The sequence below is a fragment of the Dendrobium catenatum genome, unplaced genomic scaffold, assembly GCF_001605985.2.
Source record: "Dendrobium catenatum unplaced genomic scaffold, ASM160598v2 fragScaff_scaffold_1557, whole genome shotgun sequence".
Lineage (NCBI taxonomy): Eukaryota > Viridiplantae > Streptophyta > Magnoliopsida > Asparagales > Orchidaceae > Dendrobium > Dendrobium catenatum.
The window spans coordinates 1,993,842-2,020,219 of NW_021320019.1; the positions used below are offsets into that span (position 1 = coordinate 1,993,842).

Here is a 26,378-nt window from a genome sequence, read left to right on the forward strand (position 1 = left end):
GATTGAAGGAGAGATAAATCAAATCAAGGAGATCGTAGAGGAAAGAATGTCTTCCATGGAAGGGCAAGTGGTCGATCTACGGGATATGATGAAGAAGATGTTGGAGTTTCAAACTCAATCAACGGCGTCTGATGCAAAAGGGCCTGCAGCGAAAAACACCAACTCTGAAATCCATCGGGAGGAAGAGGAAGTGGAAAATCGTGGAAGGGAGCCGGGGAAGGCCTCATTTGGAGCCTTTCCAAAGGGAGGAGAGAGGAGGAAGATACGGGGAAAGGCAAGGGTATGGAGGCGTGGAGCCAAGAGGTGCTGGTTGGGGCACCGGGGGGGGGTTATTATGGACGCCACGGGCCTGTTTTTGAAGACTGGAGAGGGGATCTTGAAGGGGGATGGGGGCATGGTAGAGCAAGGGAAGATCGGGAGACATGGGGGGGGGGGCAGGCACATGGGAGAGGGGAAATTATGGAGGATTAAGGGGAAACGACAGAGATCAGAAGGTGAGGAAATTAAAAATGCCCATTTTTGAAGGGGAGGACGCCTATGGGTGGATTTACAAGGTGGATAGGTACTTCGCCGTTAACGGCTTAACGAAGGAGGAGAAACTATCGGCAACGGGCTTATGTCTGGAAGGGAAGGCACTCTCCTGGTATCAGTGGAGAGATCAGAGGAGACCTATCCGGAGCTGGGAAGAATTCAAGGACAGTTTGATAGAGTGTTTCTAAACTGATCGGGGAGGAGACTTCTACGAGCAGTTCTTTGCCCTAGTGCAGGAGGGGTCTGTGGCGGACTACCGAGAGAGATTTGAGCATCTGGCCAGCAGGGTAGAGCGCTTGTCCGATACAGTGTTGGAGGGGAACTTTATGAAGGGGTTAAGGTTAAAGGCAGAGATTAGAGCAGCAGTGAAGGTCATGATGCCCAGGGATCTGCGGGAGGCCATGAAGCTTGCACAATTGGTCGAAAATCAAAAGGATCTGGAGGGGAGCTAGGAGCAGCAACTCAGGAGGCAATTACAGGTGGACGATAACCCACCTAGCACCCAAGGGAGCATCCCCAGGAGGGATGAAAGAAGTTCCGAAGGAAAAAGCAACAGGAGGAGGAAATGGGGGGCAGTTCAAGAAGCTTACTGAGAAGGAAATGCAAGAGAAGAGAACAAAAGGGCTGTGTTTTCGATGTGATGAAAAATACATGCTAGGACATAAGTGCAAGGATCGAGCTCTTCAAGTTCTCCTCGTTTGTGAAGACGAGGAAGACGAAGAGGGAAAGGGGAGCGATTCTGAGGTGAAGGAGGAAAAGTTGCATCTGGATGTGACAGAAGTCTCTCTCAGCTCTGTAGTGGGATTCACTCCGAGTCACACTATGAAGGTGAAAGGAGAGATAGCTGACCGTGAAGTTGTGGTGTTGATCGATAGTGGGGCAACCCACAATTTCATTTCCATCCAAATTGTGGAGCTGTTGGGGATGGAGTTAGTAGATACAGGATGCTACAGGGTGATGATGTGCACGGGGAAGGTAGAAATGGGAAGAGGAGTCTGTAGAGGGGTGGTGCTGAAGATTCAAGGTATCCAAGTGAAGGAAGACTTCCTTCCCCTAGAATTGGGGAGTACGGATGTCATCCTAGGGATGAAGTGGTTGCAGACTTTGGGGGAAATCAAGGTCAATTGGGGTACTCTGAGGATGGAGTTGGTGAAGGGAGGAAGGAAGAGGGTGATTCAAGGTGATGCGGGGTTGACCAAGACAGGGGTTTCTCTCAAATCCCTAATCAAGATAATTCAGGAGGGGGAAGGCTATTTGATGGAATTACACATATTGGAGGGAGTGAGTTTGGAGGAAGAGGGGGACATACCCCCTCTTTGTACAACCTTTGCTCCAGGAATTCTATGAGGTTTTTCAACCACTTCTAGGGTTACCACCACCCAGAGAGCAGGAGCATGCCATCACATTGAGAGAGGGAGTGTCACCTGTCAGTGTACGACCTTACTGTTACCCTCAGTTTCAAAAAGACGAAATAGAAAAGCTGATCAGAGAAATGCTGGAAGCAGGGATCATCAGGCCCAGCACTAGCCCGTTCTCTAGTCCTGTTTTATTGGTGAAGGAAGAAGAATGACAGCTGGCGGTTTTGTGTAGACTGCCGCGCACTCAATAAGGAAACTGTACCTGATAAGTTTCCCATACCAGTGATTGATGAGCTGTTGGATGAATTGAGTAGAACAGTGATTTTCAGCAAGATCGATCTGAAATCAGGATATCATCAGATTCGAATGAAGAAAGAAGATGTGCCCAAGACCGCGTTTAGATCTCACGAGGGCCACTATGAGTTCCTAGTGATGCCCTTTGGCCTCACCAATGCTCCAGCCACGTTCCAGGCACTCATGAATACGATCTTCAAACAATATCTTATGCGATTTGTTTTGGTATTCTTCGATGACATCTTAGTGTATAGCAAAACAGAGGAGCATTGGGGGCATTTGAAGGTGTTAGAGGTTCTCCAGGAGCACCAATTGAGGGCTAACTTGAAGAAGTGCTGCTTCGCACAAGCCAGTGTGGAGTACTTGGGGCATGTGGTATCCAAGGAAGGGGTAGCAACAGATCAGTCCAAGATTGAAGCAATATTAAAGTGGCCACTGCTTAAAAATTTAAAGGAGCCGAGGGGATTGCTAGGGCTTACAGGGTACTACAGAAGATTTGTGAAGGGATACGACATTATAACATGGCCACTCACTGAGCAGTTAAAGAAAGATGGGTTCCTATGGGGGGAGGCAGCCACGACAGCATTCGAGAAGTTGAAGAAAGCTATGACCACAGTCCCGGTCTTTGCTTTGCCGGATTTTACTCAGGCCTTCATAGTAGAGACAGACGCATCGGGGTATGGATTAGGAGCAATGCTGATGCAGAGCCACAAACCCATTGCCTATTTCAGTCAGGTGTTGATTGCCAGAGCTCGGCTGAAATCTATCTATGAGAGGGAGTTAATGGCCGTAGTTTTGGCCATCCAAAAGTGGCGCCCCTACTTATTCGAAAGACATTTCATCGTCAGGACCGACCAACGGAGCCTGAAATATTTGCTTGAAGCCTTGAACAACGCATGGTGACAGAGGAGCATTAGAGGTGGCTATCCATACTGTTGGGATATAATTTTGAGATTCAGTACAGGCCAGGGGTAGAAAATAAGGCAGCAGATGCCTTGTCCAGGTGCATGGGGGAGCTGCTGACAATGGCTGTATCAGTCCCGATGATGCTAGATTGGGAAACCATAAAGGAGGAGAGTGCCAGGGACGAGGAACTAAGTAAGATCAGGCCTGACTTACTTAAGGAAGAAGGCAACCATCCAGGGTACACATTGGAGGGGGAGAGATTGTTGTACTAAAGAAGGTTTGTGTTGCCCAGAACATCAATACACATTCCACATTTACTCCAGGAGTTCCATGGGACGGCAGTGGGGGTCATTCAGGAGTGCTAAAGACCTACAGGAGACTGGCAGCAGAGTTGTACTGGAAAGGTATGTATAAGGCTGTGGAAGAGATGGTATCCAGGTGCGAGGTTTGCCAAAGGAATAAGTATCTAGCTATGTCACTAGGGGGGTTACTACAACCATTGGCTTTACCAGGTCGAGTGTGGGAGGAGGTATCTATGGACTTCATTGATGGGCTACCCCGCTCTGAGGGATTCACTGTGATTTTGGTGGTGGTGGATATAGATTGAGCAAATATGCTCTCCTCATTCCTCTACGCCATCCATACATCGCGATAACAGTAGCATCAACATTCATCAGAGAGATAGTCAGATTACACGGAGTGCCAGAAGCGATAGTATCAGACAGGGATAAAGTGTTCCTCAGCCATTTTTGGAAGGAATTGTTCAGACTGCAGGGGACTGTGCTAAAAAGGAGTACTGCTTATCAACCACAGATGGATGGTCAAACATAAGTCGCCAAACGAAGCTTGGAGACTTATCTGAGATACTTTGCGTCAGAGACACCCAAGCTATGGGCTAGATGGCTATCATGGGCCGAGTACTGGTACAACACCTCTTTCCATTCAGCTTCGCAGATGACTCCGTTCAAGGTGTTATATGGAAGGGACCCGCCGCACTTGGTGCATTTTGGGAGTAGCAGTACTCCAGTTTCGTCAGTAGAGGAGTACTTGGAGGAGAGGGATAAGATACTTGAAGAGTTGAAAATACATATGTTGAGAGATCAACAGATTATGAAGAAACAAGCTGATGGGCATCGGAAGGATATCCAGTTTGAAGTGGGCGAGAGGGTGTTTTTGAAACTCCGTCCATATCGACAGAAAACGGTCGCCAACTGGAGGAATGAAAAGCTTGCTCCAAGGTACTTCGGTCCTTATGAAGTGTTGGAGAAAATTGGAGCCGTGGCATATCGTTTGAAGCTACCACCTACGGCGACGATCCATCCTGTTTTCCATGTATCCTAGCTGAGGAGAGCCATTGGAGATTATGCTACTAGTTCGGAGTTACCAGGGACATTAACTGATGAGAAGGAAATGATACTGGAACCTTTGGTGCTCATGGAGGTTCGTCGGAAAGCAGATGGAGCTACAGAAGTCCTGATCAAATGGAAGAACCTCCCTGACTATGAGGCCACGCGAGAGCCATACGAGCGGATGAAGTGACAATTTCCTGACTTCCACCTTGAGGACAAGATGGTTCTTTTGGAGGGCGGTAATGTTAGACCGGTCCTCCATGGACCGGTCCAGCCGGCCCAGCCCCCTGGGCCGATCCTGCTTGGTTACAGTAGAAGGGGGCCGGCGGCTTCAAAGAAGGGGGAAAGGGTGGGGTCCACTTGAGATTCAAATTCAATTTTGGAGCCAAAAGGGGGTGTGGCGAGGGCAATTAGGTCCTTTTGTATTAATTTTTAATTTCATGCATTAAGTAGGGGGAAAATGCTAGGGTTAGGTTTATGTAAAATTTTCTGAAGGTTCTCTTGTTTTTCTTTGGTGGCTAGGGCTCTAGATCCTATTCTAGAGATTGGGAGAGTGCGATCCTCCTCTCGAATAGAGGATCTTTGTATCTTTGCTATTTTTTTTTCATATACTAGTAAAATACAAGTGTTTGGGTGATTTTTTCTCCAATTTCCTCTCAGAATTTCACTGTTTTGATCCACTGTTTGCTGTTTTCCTACTGTAAACAACAGAATTCATTGAGATTTGCTTCAGACTTTGGTTAGGACCTATCACACTAGATGCATAATAACAAAATTCACCGTTTAACAAATAGAAAATTCACCTTAGAGTTTTCCTCTCTTTCGCTCTTAATAGTGGGGTTGGCGGGAGAAAAACTTCAGCAATCCTAAAGATGCCACCGAAAGAAAGAGGACACCTATGGTCTTGATCCACAGAAAGTTAGCCGGAGGGGAAGACGCGGGTAGATGTCCGATGATTCGCCAATGTCCGGAAGGTAGATGTTCTTCGATAGAAGGTGTCAGGGTGAAGAGAATGCGGTCGACGTAGTCGTCGACGGTGTCGGCAACTTTTGGATTGAGATCAAAGAATGGAGATTGTAGAATATCCACTAAGCCTTGCTGGTCGTAGACGAATCCGTGGTCACGCTCGAGATCCGCTATCCATGGTGGAAAGGAGATCCAATAGTATCATATCTTCCTTCTCGGATTGTGGGTGTAGTAAGGGAGTAGAAAAATAATGGAGGAGGGGTTGGGGTTCGACCAAGACAAGTGGAAGGGCCAATGTTGAACTCCAAATTTGTTTAGTGGGGTGGAGGGGAATTAAACTAAAATCTGAAATTTAAATTCAGAATTTTAGTAAGAAAGGAGGGAATAAATTTCAAAATTGAATGTCCAGTAATGGAGGATGGGGTTTCCTTGGGAAAAGGGCTTTGATTGGAGGCCTTAATGGGAAGAATTAATTAAGGAGAGAGAGAGGGAGGGGGCCGACCATATGGGGAGGGGAAAAGATGTCCACATGTATGTGAATCCATGCACTAATGGGTGAGAGGAATTAATTGGAGAGAGAGGGGAGCAAGAGTGGCGGCGGCTAGGGAAGGAGGATTAGGGCTTAGGGAAAGAGAATTAAAGCTTGCTTTAATTGGAATCTTAAATAAGGAAGGAGTAATTTAAATAAAATCCAATTAGAATTTTAAATGGATCTAACTTTAAGTAACTTTCCTAAAATAAGAATCCTTATTTAAGAAACAAATTAAAATTCAAATTGGTTTGAATTTTGAATTCAAATTTGTTGCCAAAGCAAGAAGGCTAAAATAGGAAGAGTTTAAATGTAAGATAAAATTTGTGGAGCCAAGGAAAGAGGGAAGTGGCCGGCAGCTATGTGGAGATTGGTGTTAGGAATTGGTTTCGTTGTGGAGGTTTGTTGGCCGACTGTGAGGGTTAGGGTGGAGTGGAAGCCGGCGGCTTGATAGAGCAAGGGGAGAAGGGGGAAAGATGTTTGGCCGGCAAGTTGGGGGCTTTGACTGGCGGTAGATGGGGAAAGGAGGGAAGAAAGAACGACGAAGACGACCACGAGCCCGGATGCTTCCTGTGGTTGGTGGGTGATATTATTTCCCTCCCTAGGGTCTCACCAAAGCTTGATCTCACAACTCATAGGAGACGAGAAACAAAAGCTGAAAATTTTCATAATAATCTTCATTAACCTTATACAATGACTAAGGCCTTAATATATAGGCCTCCAAAATCAAGGAAATAAAAAGACTTGCATGCCATCGGGGCTACAACATAAAAGAGATCCCTCATAGGGGTACAATGGTAAAAACTGAAATAAAATAAGAGAAATACATAGATATATAAAAAATAGAGGCTCTGAATTGTAGCCGTCGATCTACGATTTCTCTGATGGTAGACACGTCGAAATCTTCTGCTGATGTCCTCATCATGATAATTTAAAACTCACCATGTTTTCATTGTGAGGACTCAAGATGTTATTCTGATATTGTTTCAGCCCTGTTACGGTTATTATTCTTGTCCTCGATGAAATCTTATGAAGTCATATAGATGTAAACAATCATGGATATACTTGATATATCATAGGTTCAGGATTGAAGATAGAGGCAGAATCATTTTGAAAGGACACGAGGGACTAATGATAGATCAAGTGGAAGAAAGCTTGTTTGATTTAAATTTTCATCATTCATAAGTGAAATCTCCTATTAAACATAAGATTTTGAGAGGTAAAGTTTATTTTCAGCCACGTGACATCAAAAATTTTTAAAATTTCTTAGAAAGGGGATAACATTTATACCCTTTTTTGTAAAATTTCTTGATGTTGATGTTGTGTTTGGTAATAACTAAGAAATGCACACTTAATTCCTCTAGGATTTAAGTTGCTTCTATTCTGACTATGAATATATACAAAAATAGTGCAGTTGAATATTCTTAGTCAATGGTCATTAGAATTTTTGATATGTTGGTTGAATTTATCTATGAAATCTATGGGAGTTTTATATTCCAACACTTGTGAGAGTATATATATTATTTAGTAACTGTAAGAGCACAACTTACCCCCAATAAGATTTAAGAACTTTCTTTGAAGTAATAGTTCCTGAGTGGTGCTAAGTGATCGTTTTTTCTTTCAGATCCATTTTATGGAGTGTTTATGCAAGATGATTATGAATAATAATACCTTATTTTAGAAACTAGGAGTTTAAGAATTGATTGATATAATCTCTTGCATTATTTGATCTAAATATTTTTAATTTATACTTCACATTGTTTTTGAATCATAGAATAAACGTTAGGATAATTTTGCTAACATCACATTTTAGGTTATTCAAGAATACCTATGTGATTATAATACATTAATCAATTTAAGAGATGAACCACTATGCTTCTGAAATCTTGAGAGGATGCATGGTCCTCATCGCATCAAAATGAATTAATTTGAAAGGATGAGTATTTTTTTATTGTTAATAAGGGATACATGAGTGTGTTTTATTATCTCATAGATTTGGCAATAAAATTCCATGACATCCAGATCTTAGAAAGAGAAGGAAATGTTATTATGAGAACTAATACAAAGAGAAGGAACATTATTATGACAACTAAGAAAGATAGATGGCCCAGATGGAAATAATGAAGTCAAGTAATATTCTTATTTGATGAACTAAGAACTAGTAGATACAAGTTACTCATGACTATTTGAAGATCTTAGTGTCTCAATATAGTAAAGTTTATCCCTATTCTTAAAAAGTTTCAATCTTCCCCAAATCTTGGTCTAAAAAAACATAGAAAAAGAAGAAAAAATTCAAAGCATTTTAGATATATTATGAGTTTTTGAATGAAAAACAAGGCTTATATATAAGTTTGGTACATGGACATTTTAAGTGTATGGAACGATATTGCATTGATATTTCGAAGTTTTACAATAGTAGCAAAGAAGTATCTTCAAGAATTATCTTTTGATACCATGGTATAAAGCTATGATGCATAGACACAGACATGGGACACATCAATTATTGAAAATATAGAAACGGACACGGGTTGACATGGTAGTATAATTTTTATATTTTAAAAATAGTGCAATTATAATTTTTTATATTTTAAAAATAGTGTATAAAAATTGAATAAGTATAATATTAAAAATAATTTAAAAATAATAAGTCATTTAACTAGAATTTGTGCTTAAAATGATTAATATTAGGATGTCGAGAGTCGGGCGTTGATGTCGTGTATCAGGCATCGAAAGAGGAGACAACAATGTTGTCAAGAGTCGAACATCGATGTTATGCAATAATGATGTACCCCAAATTTTTGCTAACAAAAGAGTAAGCAAAAAAATTAGGAGACCCCTTATTTTTTTGCTAAAACGACATTACCTTACTAGGATAAAGAAAATACACGAAAGACAAAATACAACTTCACTTTTATAATGTAAAAGGACTTACAAACTTGACAGTTACAAATGACTCAAACAAGACACCTAAAATTGCATTCATCCATTGAACTAAAGAAGCTTTGCCTTGAGAGAAGAAAGATACAAGTGGAATGGTACTTGCGGAGAGAAGAAGGAGGTAAGAAGTCCAAGACGAAGATAGGAGAAGCTTGCAAGCCTTCCCAAGAAGTAGAAGAAGAAGAAGAAGAAGAAGAGGAACAAGCTCGCAAGCTTTTCCAAAAACCCTTAGGTTTTATCTTCCAAAAATCATCATCACAACTTAACTTTTTTAACATAAAACATCTCCTATTTATAAGACCAAAGAGGGCAGCCAAACAGCCCTTTAAAACCACTAATTAATCTCATTAAAATAGGGAAATAGAAGGCCATAAGTCACCAAATAGAAGACCAAAAGACAGCCGGAATTCTGCACAAAAAACAGAGAAAATCCCATGGAATTCCCCCCAAATAGCCACCAAATAGCAGCCCCCATACGGTACATCAAAACAGAGAAGAAAAGCCACGAGAACCAAGCAGTCAGCCGCAGGAACCAAGCAGCCATCCACGGGAACCAAAGGGCCAAGGCACGGTAACCAGCCAAAGAAAAATGAAAATGAGAATATTCGATGAATGTGATATTGAGTGCAGGCAATTGATTTGGTGTTGTAGATAGGAACTAAGAAATCTATTTTTTATTTTTTAAATAAATAAAAATGTTAAATATATGAAATTATATTTAAAAAAAATTCATAAAATAGTTACGACATGCCAATTGATTTGGTGTTGTAGATAGGAACTAAGAAATCTATTTTTTATTTTTTAAATAAATAAAAATGTTAAATATAAGAAATTATATTTAAAAAAAAATTCATAAAATATTTACGACATGCGGGACCAATTTGTATTTTTTTTTATCGGATATGTTTTCGACGTGTCTGACACATGTCAGAGACGTGTTAGACGTGTGTTGTGTCAAATACGTGTTGTGCATCATAGGTATAAAGTATATGTATTAAAGTATTTTGAGGTATGAGCCTTGTGATTTTTAGTTTAGGGGTCGAGTAATTATGACATGAATTTTTTAATATATTGTGTTAATGCTAAACCGTTTCCTGGAAGTGACGCGTTGCATTGCCTGAATACAGTGATAAGTGAGCATGGGTCGTTGCACCGGCCCCCAGGTGCAATGTTAAATAGGCAAGGGTTCCCTTACAAAGAAGCTAGTTCATGAAATTAAAATTAGGATATGAATTTAGAATGTAGATTCTCTTACAGGAAAATTAATGAAATTAATAGATATTATGATTCATATGAAGATAAATATTCTATGCATTCAGGAAACTAAATGGGTTGGAGAGAAGGCTAAGGTGATTGATAGTTTAGGATTTAAATTATGGTATTTTGGTAGGAGTAGTATTAGAAATAGTGTAGGTATGATCCTAGATAAGAGTTTAAAGGATTTAATAGAATCAGAGATAAAATTATAGCTTTAAAGATTGTTGTTGATGCTAAGATTATTAATATTATAAATGCTTATGCTCCTCAAGTAGGTTTGAATATGTTTACAAAATTAAAATTTTGGAATAACCTAGAAAAATTAATAGAAAAGATACATCTCAAAGAAAGAGTTTTTATTGGAGAAGATTTAAATGGACTTGTTGGTAGAGAGGTAGATAATTTAAAAAAAAATTATGGTGGCTATGGCTTTGAAATGATTAATAAAGGTGATAAGACCATGTTAGTTTTTTTTTTAACTTATGATTTTGTAATTGCTAATATCTTATTTAAGAAAAGAGATGAGCAATTCATCACATTTATTGGGAGGTTTGATGGAGAAGTATAGAGAGAATAAGGAGGATCTAGATATGATTTTTATTGATTTAGAAAAAGCATATGATAAAGTTCCAATAGAAGTGCTATGGAGAGTTCTACATAAGAAAGGGGTTAATAATGTTTATATTTAAGTCATTATGGATATGTATGTAGGAGCTATTCTTGTGTTCAAATACAAGGTGGTTTGACTAAGTATTTTCCTATTTCAGTTGGATTACATCAAGGATCAACCTTAAGCCCATATTTTTTTACTTTAGTCATGGATGTTCTCAGTAGACATTTGCAAGAGGTTGTACCCTGGTGTATGCTTTTTGTTGATGATATTCTTCTTATTGATAGACTAGAGAGGGAGTTGAAGGTAAATTTGAATTATGGAGGTCAGCCCTAGAGTCTAAAGGCTTTCATTTGAGTAGATCTAAAACTGAATATATGGAGTGTAATTTTAGTAATAATAGATCTAGTGGGGGTTGTGTGACTTTGGGCTATCCAGCAATTAATAATTGTACACGTTTTAAATATATTGGATCTATTGCTGAGAGTGATGGTGAAGTAGATGGGGATATTATTAGTAGAATTCAAGTTGGATGGTTGAAGTGGAGGAATGCATCGGGTTTGTTGTGTGATAGAAAAGTCCCTCTCAAAATTAAGGAAAAATTCTATAAAATGGTAGTGAGACATGCAATCTTTATGGTGCAGAATATTAGCCATTAAAAGAGAAACATAATATTTAGTTAAGTGTTGCAGAGATGAGGATGCTCAGGTGGATGAGTGGCTTTACTCTTAGAGATAGGATACGAATGAGCATATACGTGAAAAGGTTAGAGTAGCTCAAGGGGAAGATAAGATTAGAGAGAGTTGCCTTAGATGGTTTGGTCTCATAAAACGACGGCTTTCCGATGACCCCGTTAGGAAAATAGATGTATTAGATTTGACTTATGTTAAGCAAGGTAGAGATAGACCTAAAAAAATTTGGTTAGAAAATATTAGAAATGACCTTTCTTTTTTAGATTTAGATGAGAATTTGACTCTTAACAGGGCACAATGGAGAAGAAGGATTCATGTATCCGACCTCACATAGTGTGATAAAGGCTTGTTGTTGGAGTCAATCACATAAGAGGTAGTCAAACACTTTTATGAGGCATTTAACTCAAGAGGAATTGGAGATGTACTTGAGAGTGTCAATGAGCACGCACTAGTAGGTTTCTTCTCAAGGAATTCTATTAGACGTTTGAGTTTTTTAGTTTCTTTATTATTTAGTCCTCCTTTCTCCTGGTTTTCTGCATGTGGCTCTGTCTTGTTAGATAGGCTCGAGATTGAAATCTATGTTGCCCTTTGTTGTTTCTCTATTCTTGACTTGGTAGTTTTCCATTTAGCTTTCATCAGCTTTCTTTCGTATGTCTTGACATTTGCAATATGTGCATCATAGATTGTGCTTGTTGTCCTTTCACCATTAATCTTTTTAAGAATTTTTTTTACAAATCTGCTCTTCCTCTTTCCTTGTATTTGAGATTTATTCTTGGTCAAAAGAACTGAACTTTTTGAAGTCTTGGGGCTTAAGCGTTGCACCCCTTCTACTTTCTTATGCACTGATTAAAGTGGTTGTCTTTCAGGGTTTCTTATCGTCTAAGATTTTGAAACCTAACCTAGTCAAATTCAGAATTGAGTCATATAAAAAATGTCCTAAACATGATCTGTCTAAATAAAATTCTCTACAATGGTAGCATCTTATGGGATTTTCATCTCTGATACCCAGTAATGGTCCAACATGCCACAAGCTTTTATTAGGTTGGAATATTCAGCTATTGTTATTTATTCTTATTAGGTTCCACTCATCTTTGCCTTGATTTTATTTACTTGCGCTATATAATGAGCCTTTGAGTAGATATGATAAGTGTCCCAAATCTCATTAGCAGAGGTTCGGAAAGCCTATGACAATGAAGGCCACTTGCCACACCAAGAAAAAGAAAAGCCCTAAGGCTTTGGTACCTTGTAGGAAAAAGTGGAGAAAGAAAGAAGAACAAGGAAAATGTAACTGTTTTTTGTATTTCATCTTTCATTGATTCAGAGTAATGGGTACAAGTCAAAATGTATAGAATTTTGGAGAAGAAAATTAAATTGACCTACAGTAAAATCAAAAGAAATATACTATATTATATTATCATATTCTTGCTGATAAATGTATAAAAGCCCGCCTAATAGTATACAAGTAGATTTCAGAATGTGTAGTGATCACTGCCTGTCAATATTGCCGTGACCTGCTTGAGCCCTTGCCTTCCAGCACAAACATATATCCATATGTATTTTTAGTGGCTTTTTGTATCCTTGTATTGCTATCCTCTTCAATCCTTTACCTTTTTCGCGATCCATGCTTCACAATAGATAAACTATACTTATTACTTTTATTCTGGTTGCTGTATCTACTGTGTTTTTGTCCATTTAAGAGTGATTCAGAGGAGACAGCTGATAGGAAGCGGATATAGTTTCCTCAAAATTAGCGGACAGTAACAACAAATTAGGAAGAAGAACACACAACTTCTATTTTTATTGCAAGATATATGAAAGAAAATAGCAATATACAGTTGGATCTTCAATTGGAGAGGAAGATCCAGCTCTCCCAAATCCCTACTCGCCGGCTAGAGCCCAAATAACCAAGGCTGCTATGGACTCAGCAAACAAGACATAAAAAAACAAACTTTAGTTAAACATCACTTAAAGCATACCCAAAATAATATAATTCCCAAAAAGCCCCCTTTATGTAATTTTTCCTCCAAATTTTCTCCCATCCCTCTTTTTTGAAATTGTCGCCTCGACCCCATTGCGGAAAAGAGGTGGGCTCTTGTTCCGCCTAAAACAAGTGGAAGTTCCATCTCAACTTAGGCGGACCTGTTCAGCCTCACTAAGGCCTGTCCAAAGTGACAAGTTAGACTGGTTTAGCAATACTCCCCTCCGAAAGACCCACCTTGTCCACAAGGTGGAAAGACGGCGCTCTCCTCAGTTTTCTCATCATCACAAATGGTGAGAGTCTGAAGAGTTTGGTCCTTAGATCTGTGCTCTGGTGTATACCTCTCATCACATCTATTTTTGTGAGCTTGTTGAAATTGTCCCTGAGTCTTCCACCTACAATATTCTCCTTTGGGTTTGCCAAAGAGTACTCCGTGTCAGCTCCTTGGGTGCCAAAAATGTGGTGGTCATCCAATACGAACCTCCTGAGCTTCTTCCTCCCATTCCTCTCTCCAGGTGCCTCTGATCTTTCCGCTAAATGAACTAGCTCCATAGTCTCTCCTAAATCACGAGGCCTCATCACTCTACTTGTTGCTCAAATATCTAGTTTGAGTCCTTTCATAAAATTCCCATCCTATACAGTCTTCGGAAGCCAGTCCAGTCGGCTTGCTAGATGCTCAAATTGCACGATATTCCACCACTGCCCCCTCCTGCATCAGAACGAAAAATTGCTCGTAGAAGTCCCCTTGCTGGTTTGGAAAGGAGCCAACAAGCAGTCTTTAAACTCCCTCTAGGTCTGTATGGGTCGCCTTGTATCCCTCCATTTGTAGCTTGCTAAAGCTTTCCTCTCCAAAGCGCATCTCGGCTGCCGTTAGTCTTTCCTCCATCAACTCATTGATGGTAAAGTATCTTTCCACCCTGTTGATCCACCCATGTGCATCCTCTCCCTAAAAAATAGACATCTTCAGCTTCCTCTCTCTCAGTTCTCCTCCGTCTCCCCTGTTTCCTCCAAAATTTCTCATTACTTAAGGGGGTGGTTCCCCCCAATTGTGCCAATCATCCCTCCGCTCATACCTAGACCTTCATCACAAGCCCACCCTCTCTCTTCAAATTTAGCACCCCTTCAATCACATTCAACTCCCCTCTTTTCAATATAGGCACACCTTTGATCATAATCAAGCCATCGCCTTTCAAATTCAGCACATCGTCTTTCATATTCAACACCCCTCTGCTCATGCCCCGTCAATTCATGCCTCTCTCTATACCCTCTACCCAACTCTTCTCTAGGAATATGTTTCAAGGAAAGCATCCTCTCTTCTCCCTCCACAATCTCCGCCTCCGGATCTTCCCTTGGCCTTATCAGATTAGGATTTTCCAACACTTCCTTGGAAAGCAATGGAGTTTTTGTTTGGCCCTTGAGCAACTTCTTCAACAACTCCTTAAGGATGAAAAATTTCAAATCAGTCTTCTAGTGGATGGATGAAATTAGACTTTTGAAATCTGAAACCCGAGTTCAAAGATATGAAATTTCAGATTTCAATTGTCTGATCTCTCCCTCCAATATTTCTACCTTCTTCCCTGCCATGGGTACCCTGCTCTAGGCTCCAAACAACAAAAACTGCAAAAAATAGCAAAAAATAGCAATATCTAAGAGAAAAGCAGTAGAAATTAGCGAGACTTGTATTTCCGCTCAGGAAATTGCTCTGATACCAATTTGATACGTTTTGGTATCAAAAACAATAATAAACTCCAAGAGATTAAATACAAAAACATATTTTTATTGATAGAAAACCAAATACGAATAAAGAAAAATATAATGGTCCTCTTTCGAGAGGAGGACATTCTCTTCTAAACCTTATACGCCGCTAGGATCCCTCAGAAAAAGAAAACAACACCCTCAAATCAAATTCTGCATACAAACATAACATTAATCTTATTACTTATAGCAAACAATAAAACAACAAATTTCAAAACAACCCTCCCCCAAATCAGCCCTCTTCATTCAGAAAATATTTCCTAATTTATCTCCTCCAATTTAGCCACCAAATCTGCCCTCTTTAATTAGGAAATATCTCATAATTAATCTCCTCCAATTCAACCCCCAAATTTGTCCTTTTTTATTAGGAAACATCTCCTAATTAATCCCTTTCAAATCAGCCCCCAAATCAACCTTCTTTCCTTATTAATTTTCCTCATGTTTGAATTCAAATAAGAAATATTTTCCTCAATTCCCTTTTTGATTACTCTCATAACATAATGATTTATTGCTTTGTTGGGTTGGGTCCCACAAGAGAAGCTGAGATCTTCTTGGATTTAATTTCAGGTTCAGCACCCTCCACCGCTTACTGGGCTGGTCGGTCCACCCTCCTTTGGCCTGCAGCCGTAGCAATACTTCCCCCCAAAGACACATTGTCCTCAACTTGGAAGGATGTGATGTTGTTCATGGCATTCTTTAGCTGCTCAGTTAGTGGCCATACTATCGTCCACTAGAACCAAGCTAGAGCTTTCCCCTTCAAACATAGCCCTACAGTGGTAAACTTCTCCTCATTCAACCCATTCATCATGAAATACATCTTTCCCCGGTGCACCCACTCATAGGCATCCTCTCCTTTAAATACTTGCATCCTCAACTTCCTCACACTAGGATCACTACCACCCAAATAGCTTCTTCATCATCCAATGTAGCGGTTGTCCTGATCCCTCCATATTTCCCCCACGTATTGAGTGTGGGGCTCCTACCTTTCTTCCATCTATTTTTACATGATATGATCCCATGGTTCGGTCACTCCCCCCTTTGACCAAAATTCCTCCCATAATGACAGACCACTCCACCTCCACCACACAATTCTGGAAACCCTGATCCACCTTTTATTGGAGCCCTAGGAGACTTTTGATGGACAAAGCTCTCCTCATCGAATCCCTTTAGTTCGATCTCTTTTCCATTAGATTCAGCGAAGGGAATCCCGGTCAAATCTTGGTTAGGATTAGTAATTGGAAGCACTGGTTGAGTTTTGGATTGCATCATCATATGTTTCCTTAACATATCTTTTATCCCTCCAATTCAGCTCTCCATCCGATTCTCCATAGTTAAAATTTTCTCCATGTCGGCTAGAGCCCAAATAACCATTTCCTCTAAATCAGCGGACGACAATAACAAATTAGGAAGAAGAACACACAATTACTATTTTTATTGCAAGATATATGGAAGAAAATAGTAATATATAGTTGGATCTTCTATTGGAGCGGGAGATCATGCTCTCCCAAATCCCTAGCCGCCGGCTAGAGCCCAAATAACCTAAAGACTACTCTGAACTCAACAAACAAGACAAAAAAATAAACCTTAGGTAAACGTTACTTAAACCATACCCAAAATAATATAATTCTCAAACATCCCCCTTCATATTAAAACCCTTCCTAATTTTCCCCCATCCCCTTTTTTTGAAATTGCCACCTGGGCCCCTCTGCAGAAAAGAGGCAGGCTCCTGTTCCCCGCCTAAAATAGGCGGAAATTCCGCCTCAAATTAGGAGGAACTGTTCCGCCTCACTAGAGCTGGCAGCTTGGTTGGGAACTGTTGGGATTTGAGCTAGAGCTAACTGAAGCATGATTTCTTTCAATTCTTTGCAATGATGCATTGTCATATTTGTTTATTCAATATTACTTATGTTATTGTGTGTTGGCAGATGAAAAACATTTTGTTTCTTGTCAATCCACATATGAATACTTTTTCAAGCAGCTATCGCATTTAGATTTTATAATGGCTTCCATTTATCCATTGTTCTTTTTCTCTCTTGAAAATGTTTTAAATTAATTTCTTGAAAGTTAATTAGCCTTCTATTTACCTTTTTTTGGTTATTCGGCATTAATTTTGTATTTTGCTTTGGTTCCCATTTTCTAGTGACTTCAGCGGCTTACCTCCATTACATCTTTTACCTTCTAAGTGGCCCTCAAGTGGTTTTACATTCTTGTTTTCCTTCTCAACTTATCTTTTATGACATTCAAGATGCCTTCAAATTGCATCCAGCATCAATTTTTTTTCTAGTAACAAATTAAAATTATAATTTCTGGTCCAATCATTTTTATTTAGTGTTATAGTTGCTGTTAGCTTTTATTCTTGCAAGTCTTTCTACAAAATTTATTGCCAGATATATTTGTTCTTGCAACTCACCTTTATACTATTAATAACTTCAACTGTTTTTTCTCTATATGTTTTCTAATTTGTTGTATGTCAGTTTAGTTTCTTTGCTCCTTTTTATCTAATTAATGATAAAAAGAGAAACTCCATTAGTACATTATCTCTTATCAGCAACTCTAATTTGCATATTACTTTGTCACTATCATTATCATTAATTAGTCTCTTATCTACATATAACTTTGTTAACATCATCATCATTATTTATTCTGATCCCAATGTTTGGGTAGACTTCATGAATCCTCATCTTCTATTTATCCTTGTTGGGTGTTTATGAGGCATTATGGCTAATATTTGCTAATCATTTTGAACAATTTCTGACCATGCTACATTTGATGTAAATCTTCTCTTTCTTTTTTCTTCGATACTACTTTTACATGCCCATTTAAGGAGAACATTTTTTACTTTTCATTGCACATGGCAAAGGCACATATATCCATACTTTTCAATAGCACATGCTAATCTCAGTGTGTTGGGCCACACTTACGCAATTTCCATAAAGGTGGCAAAAAGATAAAAAAACACGACCTTCGTGCACTATTTGTGCATTATTGGCAATAATGCTTTGCCCACATTGTATATATTATTTTACTCCATATTTTTTGTTTTGATTTTTTGATGGTTTTTGAATGACAATGATGATGCTAATGAGTGATTAATATGAAAATTGGAGGATGAGTCAGATTAGGGGATGAATTATTACTGTAGGAAGAAGTGTTGACATTGAGTAGTGTTGTTTTGAGAATTGGTGGTGCAATAAAGAAACTAGAAAATTTGAAGATTAGGATTTGGTAGGTTATAATCATCAAAGCTTCATTTGTTTTAATTTTTATAATATTTTCTCTTATAAATTGTTGAATTATTAATAAAGTATTTATAATTTACATGGGCTCTGAAGCCACTCATGAGCTTTTAGTGTGATCTGTTTCCTTCTTGCTCTTTCGAAGTTTTAGAAAATAAATGTTGAGCGATATGTTGTAAAGATATGATCGTAAAGATTTTCCCTAGCATGTTGATAGTATTAGTTGAGGTTCATTTTTAGTTCTAAAGGATTGGGGGGTTCCCATTGGTGCCAGCTCCAACGATTAGTTATATTCTGTGCTTGATTATTGAGAATATTATTAAGGATGTCATTGTGCTCTAGATTGATGGTTTTGATTTATTTATGGGGAGAATCAATGAGGATGGTTGGTCAACCTGATCCTCATTGTAGGATTCATAAGTTTAATTCCTATATAATTATCCCAATTTTGAAAATCTCGTTTGTTCTTCATCAATTACTTGACATCCTTCTAGCTTTTAAAATTCCATTGAAGACATTGTTAACTAAATCACTTGGACCTCAATAAAATATCAAATCTTAATAGTTTTCAGTTGGACCTCAAGCTTTATCTTTTTGTATCTTTAGATCTAATGCTATTTCACATTTTTTTATTAATCTTTTGTATATCTTATTATTTTTTGATCATTGCCATCTAAAATAGTTAATGTTTTGTAATTTTCACCATTTCTCAATATGATATCTCCAAATTTTCTTATTGTCTTCATGTCTAATTGAGACCCAATTAACATCTCTTCTATTGCATATTGGTTGATCAAAATATCTAGATTTTTCTCTTTCCATAATTCTCTTGTATATCTACTTTTCTTTTCCTAGAGCTAAGCGTATGATATAAATCATAGAATGCTAAGACCTTATTTCGGATTATTATTTTTATTTATTTAAATAGTTAACAAGAAAACAAAATATGTCTACTTGTTTTTTGTTTTAAGAAACCTATTTTTAAAAATAAAATATTATAAATATTTTGAGATGTTTTGAATATTATAAAGATATATATGTTTTTTCGTCCCAACTCATAGCTGTCTTTAAAATATTATATGGACTGGTTTAAATTATTCATCATTTCTTTTTTGGGTCAAATTTAAATATACTGCCTGCCAACTTTTATTAGCATCTTTTTTCCTTAAAATGTGTTTTGAATTATGAATGCATAATTGTAGTATAGGATTTAAAAATTTTCCCACCCCTTCATCTGAGCTTATGAAGTGGAACCATTTCTATTCATCGGCTTTTTTTTCCCTTTAACATTAAATTATGATGTTTTTGTTATTTTGTCAATCCAAACTGTTGAGTAGCTTGCAGTCCTGCTACTGCAGCTTTAGTGAACTAAAAAATAGAAGCCCATGCTTATAATGGGACAACAAAATACCAATAGATGGAGTAATTAACGTGAATGGATGTTAGGTGAAGGGAGAAGCTAAGGAGAGGGAAATTTCAGTCCTAATTTGCTTTAAAAAAAAAGTCATGCATAAAAAGAATAAGGATTTCCATTTATTTTGGTGTTTAAGAGGTTGTAACATCATTGCAAGAAATTTGAAGGTAAATTATGCCTAAGGTATGATCGCCCTAGATATCTTTAATGAGATGATTCATATCCTATTTTTCTTGTGCGGAATGTTATTTGGTATTGCAGAAATCCTATTTTTCTTGTGCAGAATGTTATTTGGTATTGCAGAAAAAATTCTTTTAATTCTTTATGACCTTGTCATTTTCATCCTTTATTTTTCCTAATGTTAATGGTCCTATTGCTAAGTTTATGATCATTTAAGTTCTCAGGCATTCCTTGATGATTGCATATAAGGTAATTTGGCTACCTCAATAGTGACCTCATGTACGCAAGTTCGAATATGGAACTGTCTTTTTGTTTATGGGATCAAAAGGTATACTGGGTGCATGAAGCTCCAACCAACGCATGCCAATTGACAATTGATGTTTCGCAATCTCATGCCTCTGTTTACAGAGTTCCTTTTTGTGTTTGTGTGGGTGACCTTAATATTATAATGGAAGTCAACTAACCACTTTTTATATTTTATATTTTTCTATTTTAATTTTTTTTTTAATTTTTCCTTATTTTATTTTTATTTTTATTTATTTTTGTTAACCACTATTTGAGACCCATACTCTTGTTCAGTAAGTATGTTTAAGTCAATCCTTCTCTATGCCTTGTTGTTAGTGAACTTCATGCAGTAGGTAAGTTATCCTAGACTTAATCAATTGATTTGTTTCATGAAAGTTTACCAATAACTTGTAGGCAGTATCAAGGATTATCATGCTTTGTTTAAAATGGCTATTAAAGTCACTACTACCTAACATGCTTTTTGAGATCATTTGATTATCATGCTTTGTTTAAAATGGCTATTAAATTCCCTACTACATAACGTACTTTTTGAAATCATTTTGCCTTTAAAAAATCCTCTGGATATGTTACAACAACAACAAAATCAAGCCTTTATCCCACTATGTAGGATTGGCTACATGAATCTTTTTTGTCCATTGTGTCTTTTTAAGAGTCAATTTCTCATTTAAATTTAATAAAAAAAAGATCATTTCTAATATTTTCTAACCTAGTCTTTTAGGTTCACTTATTCCTTTTTTAATGTAGGCCAAATCCAATACATCTACTCTCCTAAACCGGTCGTTGGAAGGCCGATGTTTTTTGTGTCCAAACCATCTAAGGCGACTCCTAAACTTATCTGCCATTGGAGCTACTCCAACCTTTTCATGTTCATACCCATTTCACATTCTATCTCTAAGGGGCTGTTTGGTAGAATCTAGGATTTCATTTAAGTAGGATTTCGTAAATCCTCCAAATCCGAATTTACGAAATCCGGGGGGGATTAAATCTTGAAAATTGTTTGGTAACATTCATGATAAATCCTGTGTGACTGTTTGGCTATGCAAGTCAGGATTTAAGGCAGTTAAAAGATTTAATATTTACCGAATCCGGCCTTAAATCCTCTCGCGCCAATAAGAAGTTAAATCCGCCGAATTGGTGGATTTGCGAAATCTGGGATTTACCGCAAAAGGTGGTCTTTTTCCGTCAACCGCGGATTCCATTTACCGTGAGTTTTGGATTTGCATTTTAGGCCGTTTGGCTGGATTTCGCCGGAATCCGGCCTAAATCCGCATACCAAAGAGCCCCCAAGAGTGAAGCCACTCATCCACCTGAGCATCCTCATCTCTGCAACACTTAACTTTATGCTTCTATTTTAATAATTATCATTCTGTGCCATAAAGCATTGTAGGTCTCACCATCATCTTATAAGATTTGAATGACCAAATTTGAGGTGTTCTTTTCTATCATACAACAAGCTCAATGCATTCATCCACTTCAAGCTCCAACTTGAATTCTACTAATAATATCCTTTGGATATATTGAAAATGTAAAATAAACTAGAAGCTATAAAGTTGGTTGTTTAGTGCTATAACAAGGAAAATATGGGGGAATTAGGCTAATTTGGCTCTGTTGGGCGGTTAATGTATTGTTGTTAAATAAAGCATGACTGTTTGGTAACATCTTTTAAGAATTTTGATTTTTTGGTAACATGTGGTGTTGATACGAGTTGGTAGAATGTAATAAAATTGGATATATTATGAATTTTATATAATTACAACATAATGTATTAACTTTAATTAGTTTGTATTTGATTAAAATAACCTATTAATCGTTCAATTTGATAAAAAGATGAAATTTCTAAAAAAATCTAAAAAATGGATTTTTGTTTGGGAGAACTAATCTATGGAAACTACATTTAAGCCTCAATATATTTGGACTATTTCGTACAGCTATTATTCCATAAAACTTCCTTTTGTTTTCAAGGATGACGATGTAGAACACAGAGCTATACCTAACAGAGGCTTAGTCATATGCCTAAGGAATTTTTTTCCATAAGCTGCGTTGATCCGATCTAGAGTTGACCCAAAAAATTCGGTTTCGGGTTGACCCATTTAATGAATGGGTCGGATTTGGGTCATGCATTTTGACAATTTATTAAACGGGTCAGGTTAACCCGTTAACTTGATTTTGATTCAAAAAAGACCCATTTAATATTTTTTTTCTCATTCTTTTATTTGTTTGTATGATCTTTTTATTACTTAACCAAAAAATGTATGGTTATCAAGTGACTAATTTTTTTTAAATTAAAACAGGTTATCGGGTTGGGCTTGAGTTGCTAGCGAGTTGAGTTTGGATCCGTCTTTTTGACTTGTTTGTTAAACAGTTTGGGTTTGGGTTCATCAAATTCGGGTCAGGTCAATTTCGGGTCGGACTCAAACCCAATGTGTTGAGCTGTTTTGACACCCTATTGGTTTCTATTTCTCTTAACCTTATGTTGTTAGTCCTATAAGATAAAACTACTCAAAATCATGGGGGTAGATGTCTTAGGCTGTGTTTAATTGTTAGGAACTTTCAGAAACCTCTAGGTCTTAATTAGCACGATTATCTAAAATTAAGTGTTTGGCTCAATAACCAGGAAAAGATCTCCCCGGCAATAAAGGCCTCCAAATATGTTGGCATTTTTCCACATGGCCTGTGCTGGGTTCCATGCCACTCAACCCATCCCTCTTGCTCATCTCTACCTTGATCCCATTCCTCCCACTTCTATATTGACTCGTTCACCCTTCTGTCATCTCTTGCCTCCCCCTGCCCCTCTCTTGTCATCTTACTTCCCTCAATTTCCACCTCCCTCCCTCCTTTGCACTTAAACCAATCTCCCCATCCATTCTCTCTATACATCTCCCCATATGTTTCCTTCTCATGTCAGTGTATTTCTGAAAACCACGTTTTCCCTTTTTCCTAGTAAGTTTGTATGATTATATTTTAATTTTTGTTGAATCGTAATTTTGCTGTAACAAATGAAAACCATGTTATGGAATCTCGATTACAGATGATGCCAATCCCATCCTATGGAAGCAGGCCCAAGTCCACAGGATGCTTATTATTTTTGTTGCTTTGTATTTTTTCATATTTTCTACCCATCTTTAAGCTTGTTTTGTTGTATAATGTGGTGCTGCAATTAAAGCACCATTAATGCATTTGCCTTACTTCCATCTACCTCTTTAGATTTTATATTATTTTATTAGTTAATTTGTTTGTGGATTTTGTGATTTCTATCTGCTTTTGCTCCAGAGTCTTATTTTTATAGGATTTGGTTCATGATGAAATTTTCATTTGATGTGCATTTTTTGCTTAAGATCAAGATAAAAGCTTCGTCTAGGACTCTATGGGAATTCAGGTTCTCATGTTGCAGTAATAAACAATTTAGCGATGAAGTACATCAAAATTTACACCTGATATTCTAAAGCTAAATATCACGTTCAATATTTACAATTCACAGGTATAAATGCCACAATCATGCACATTCATGCTTTTACACACACCATTCTATTTCCGGTGGTTGCCATCTTCTCCTTTCTGAATTCTGCTTCAATCAATTATATTACACATTGAAATGCGTCAACATGTTATTTTGTGTAAAGATTTGCATTTTTATTTTCTTGACAGGGACATCTTCACACATATAGATTCTGTGACAACGTCTGGACCTTCATCTTACGGGATGCAACTTTTAAGAATGAGGAGTGCCAGGAGAATGTTGGCCGGGTAAAGATTGTAGCTTGTGACTCAAAGTTGCTTGCTCAGTCCTAAGTGCATCTCTCTCTCTCTCTCTCTATATATATATATAACATGAATACTATATAATATAACATGAATACTATATAAGAGAAGCATGATATGCTTTTGAATTCGCCGCTTGGCGGCTGATATGTAATGTTTAACTTACCACATGAATGCTTTCAGTATGCTGCATTGCTGCTGTTCTTCTGGTCCTCTACCTGTAGCTGATTCTGGTATGCTCCTTTGGTTTTAGTCTTTGTTAGCTGGAGTAATTTTTAAGGTTGTTTAGGCTAGTTTGTTCTAATGCAGTAGGTAAAAATTAACTATAAAATGATTAAGAAACGTGTTTTGTGGGGGAGCTTGTACTTTTTGTTTTGCGGTAAATTGTTCTAATCTCAAACCAGCAATTTAGAACTTTATGTTCTTGCTTTGTTTGCTGGTTGTTTTGATTTACTTTGAAATTGAAGCAATTGAATGAGCCTCAAGTGTAAGAGCTGATTTTTATCTCCTTTTATTTTTTAATTTTCTTACAATGATAGTTTGGATAACTTGCTAGAAAAAGATATATTTTTTTATTGATAGTTTAGTTAACTAATTAATTCAATATATATATATATCTAATTTTATGAAATAAAAAAAATTCTTCTTGATCACTAAATTGACATCATTACTGTTGTTAATGCTAAATGTATTAGTTTTATGACCACATGTTACACGTGGAGCTTATTATTGATTTAATGATTATGAATTTAATGTTTTATCATCAACTGAAGTTTGTTATGTTCGTTTCAATGTTCAATTATGATAGAAACTACAGTAGCTTAAAGTATTGTTATTTGAAGATAGGCTACAAGTAGCACACAAGATAAGTCAAGTGCAATGTCAGGATGTACACAACTCTCCTTGGCCTATTGGTTGAGAGCTTAGGCTTCCAACTAAAAGGTCCAAGGTTCGAGTCTATGTGTATGTGTTGTGTGTGTGAGTTTGCCTTAAATGGCCTAAATGTCCCAAAAAAATGTCAGGATGTAGCTAGTTTAATGAATAGTGTCTAAGATTATGTTTTTGTGCATATTTGTACATTATATTTTTAACTTATGCATTCCTTGTATTATTTCTTATTTTTTAACATTAAATTAATTGTTACATTATTTGCTTCCTTTTTGTGGTCAAATTATATTTTATGCTTTACATCAGTTTGATAGTGTGGTAAATTCATTGTTGGACACTTTTACATAAACAATTATGAAGAATGCTGACATCATGTATAAGCAAGTCTTAATTGGACCCCAAAAGAGGTTAAGAAATTAATTATCAAACTTAACCTCTTTTCTTAGGTGAATCTATGGGGTTGCTAAAGGCACCTTTTATTGATGTTAGAGATGGGATGCAAACTTATTGTGAATGGCCACCTCATAAAGATCACTAGAGATGATAATAATGATTATTTTGCCCATGTTAACATAAAGGAAAATATATATATATATATATATTTATTTCACGATGTATCATCATTGGTATCATTTATGATAGAGGTTGAGTTTAGAGTTTGAGCTCATTAAATTTTTATAAAGAGGGTGAAATTTGAGGCATTTCTAGAGGTTCATGAATGAGATGCTATAGGGGTAGACATTTATAAATTATTTTGCTAAGCTACTTTGTTGTTATATAATGTTATTGTAATGTGCAAATGCATATTGTTGACCAAGTGAAGGTAATATGGGAGCTTGCGCATATATCTTATCCATTCATGCAAAAAATGGGTATATAATAAATACAAAAATTAAGCCATATAGGAGAATATCACATTTTTGGATTATTGTTCATTTGCAATAGATTTAAAAGAAAATATATTTCTACCTTTTGATCTAGCCACAGTAGCAGCAACAACAACAATAAGTTTTTATCGCAGTAGGTGGGGTTACCTTTTGGAAGAATTATTGTGCCTGGACATCGGAACCGAGCACTTAGTGATGTTGTGCATTTTTATTGGTCTTTGGACACGTTCAGTGTCCGGATACAATAATCTCTCATTGCATTTATTAGAAATATCTAATTATTGAACAATTGTTAGTTGTGTATATGATTTGGGTATTGCAATATTGTGAATGTGCGAAGCATATCTACCAGTTTTTGTTGTATTTTTGCAGACTGAAAGTTATATTGAAGAATGCCAGCAGCAAATACATTGTAGATTTCTACAGGTTGGGACCTCCTCCTAGACTAAAAAAGGAGGGGCTAAAGAGTAAAAAAAATGAGGGCAAATTCTCTATTTTCTAAAAGAAATCCTTCTCTCTCAAATTTACCCTTCATCTCATCTTATT

General features: G+C 37.3%; 1 protein-coding gene across 1 annotated transcript in view; it reads left to right on the forward strand.

Moving 5' to 3' along the window:
• Positions 1-24,140, forward strand: part of LOC110093826 (transcription initiation factor IIA subunit 2) — a 35,201-nt gene extending 11,061 nt beyond the window's left edge. Inside the window, exon 4 of the mRNA XM_020818828.2 lies at positions 23,944-24,140. Coding sequence (XP_020674487.1) covers positions 23,944-24,087 — 144 coding nt within the window. The 3' untranslated portion in view covers positions 24,088-24,140. The remainder of the gene's footprint in view (positions 1-23,943) is intronic.
• Positions 24,141-26,378: the final 2,238 nt, after the last annotated feature.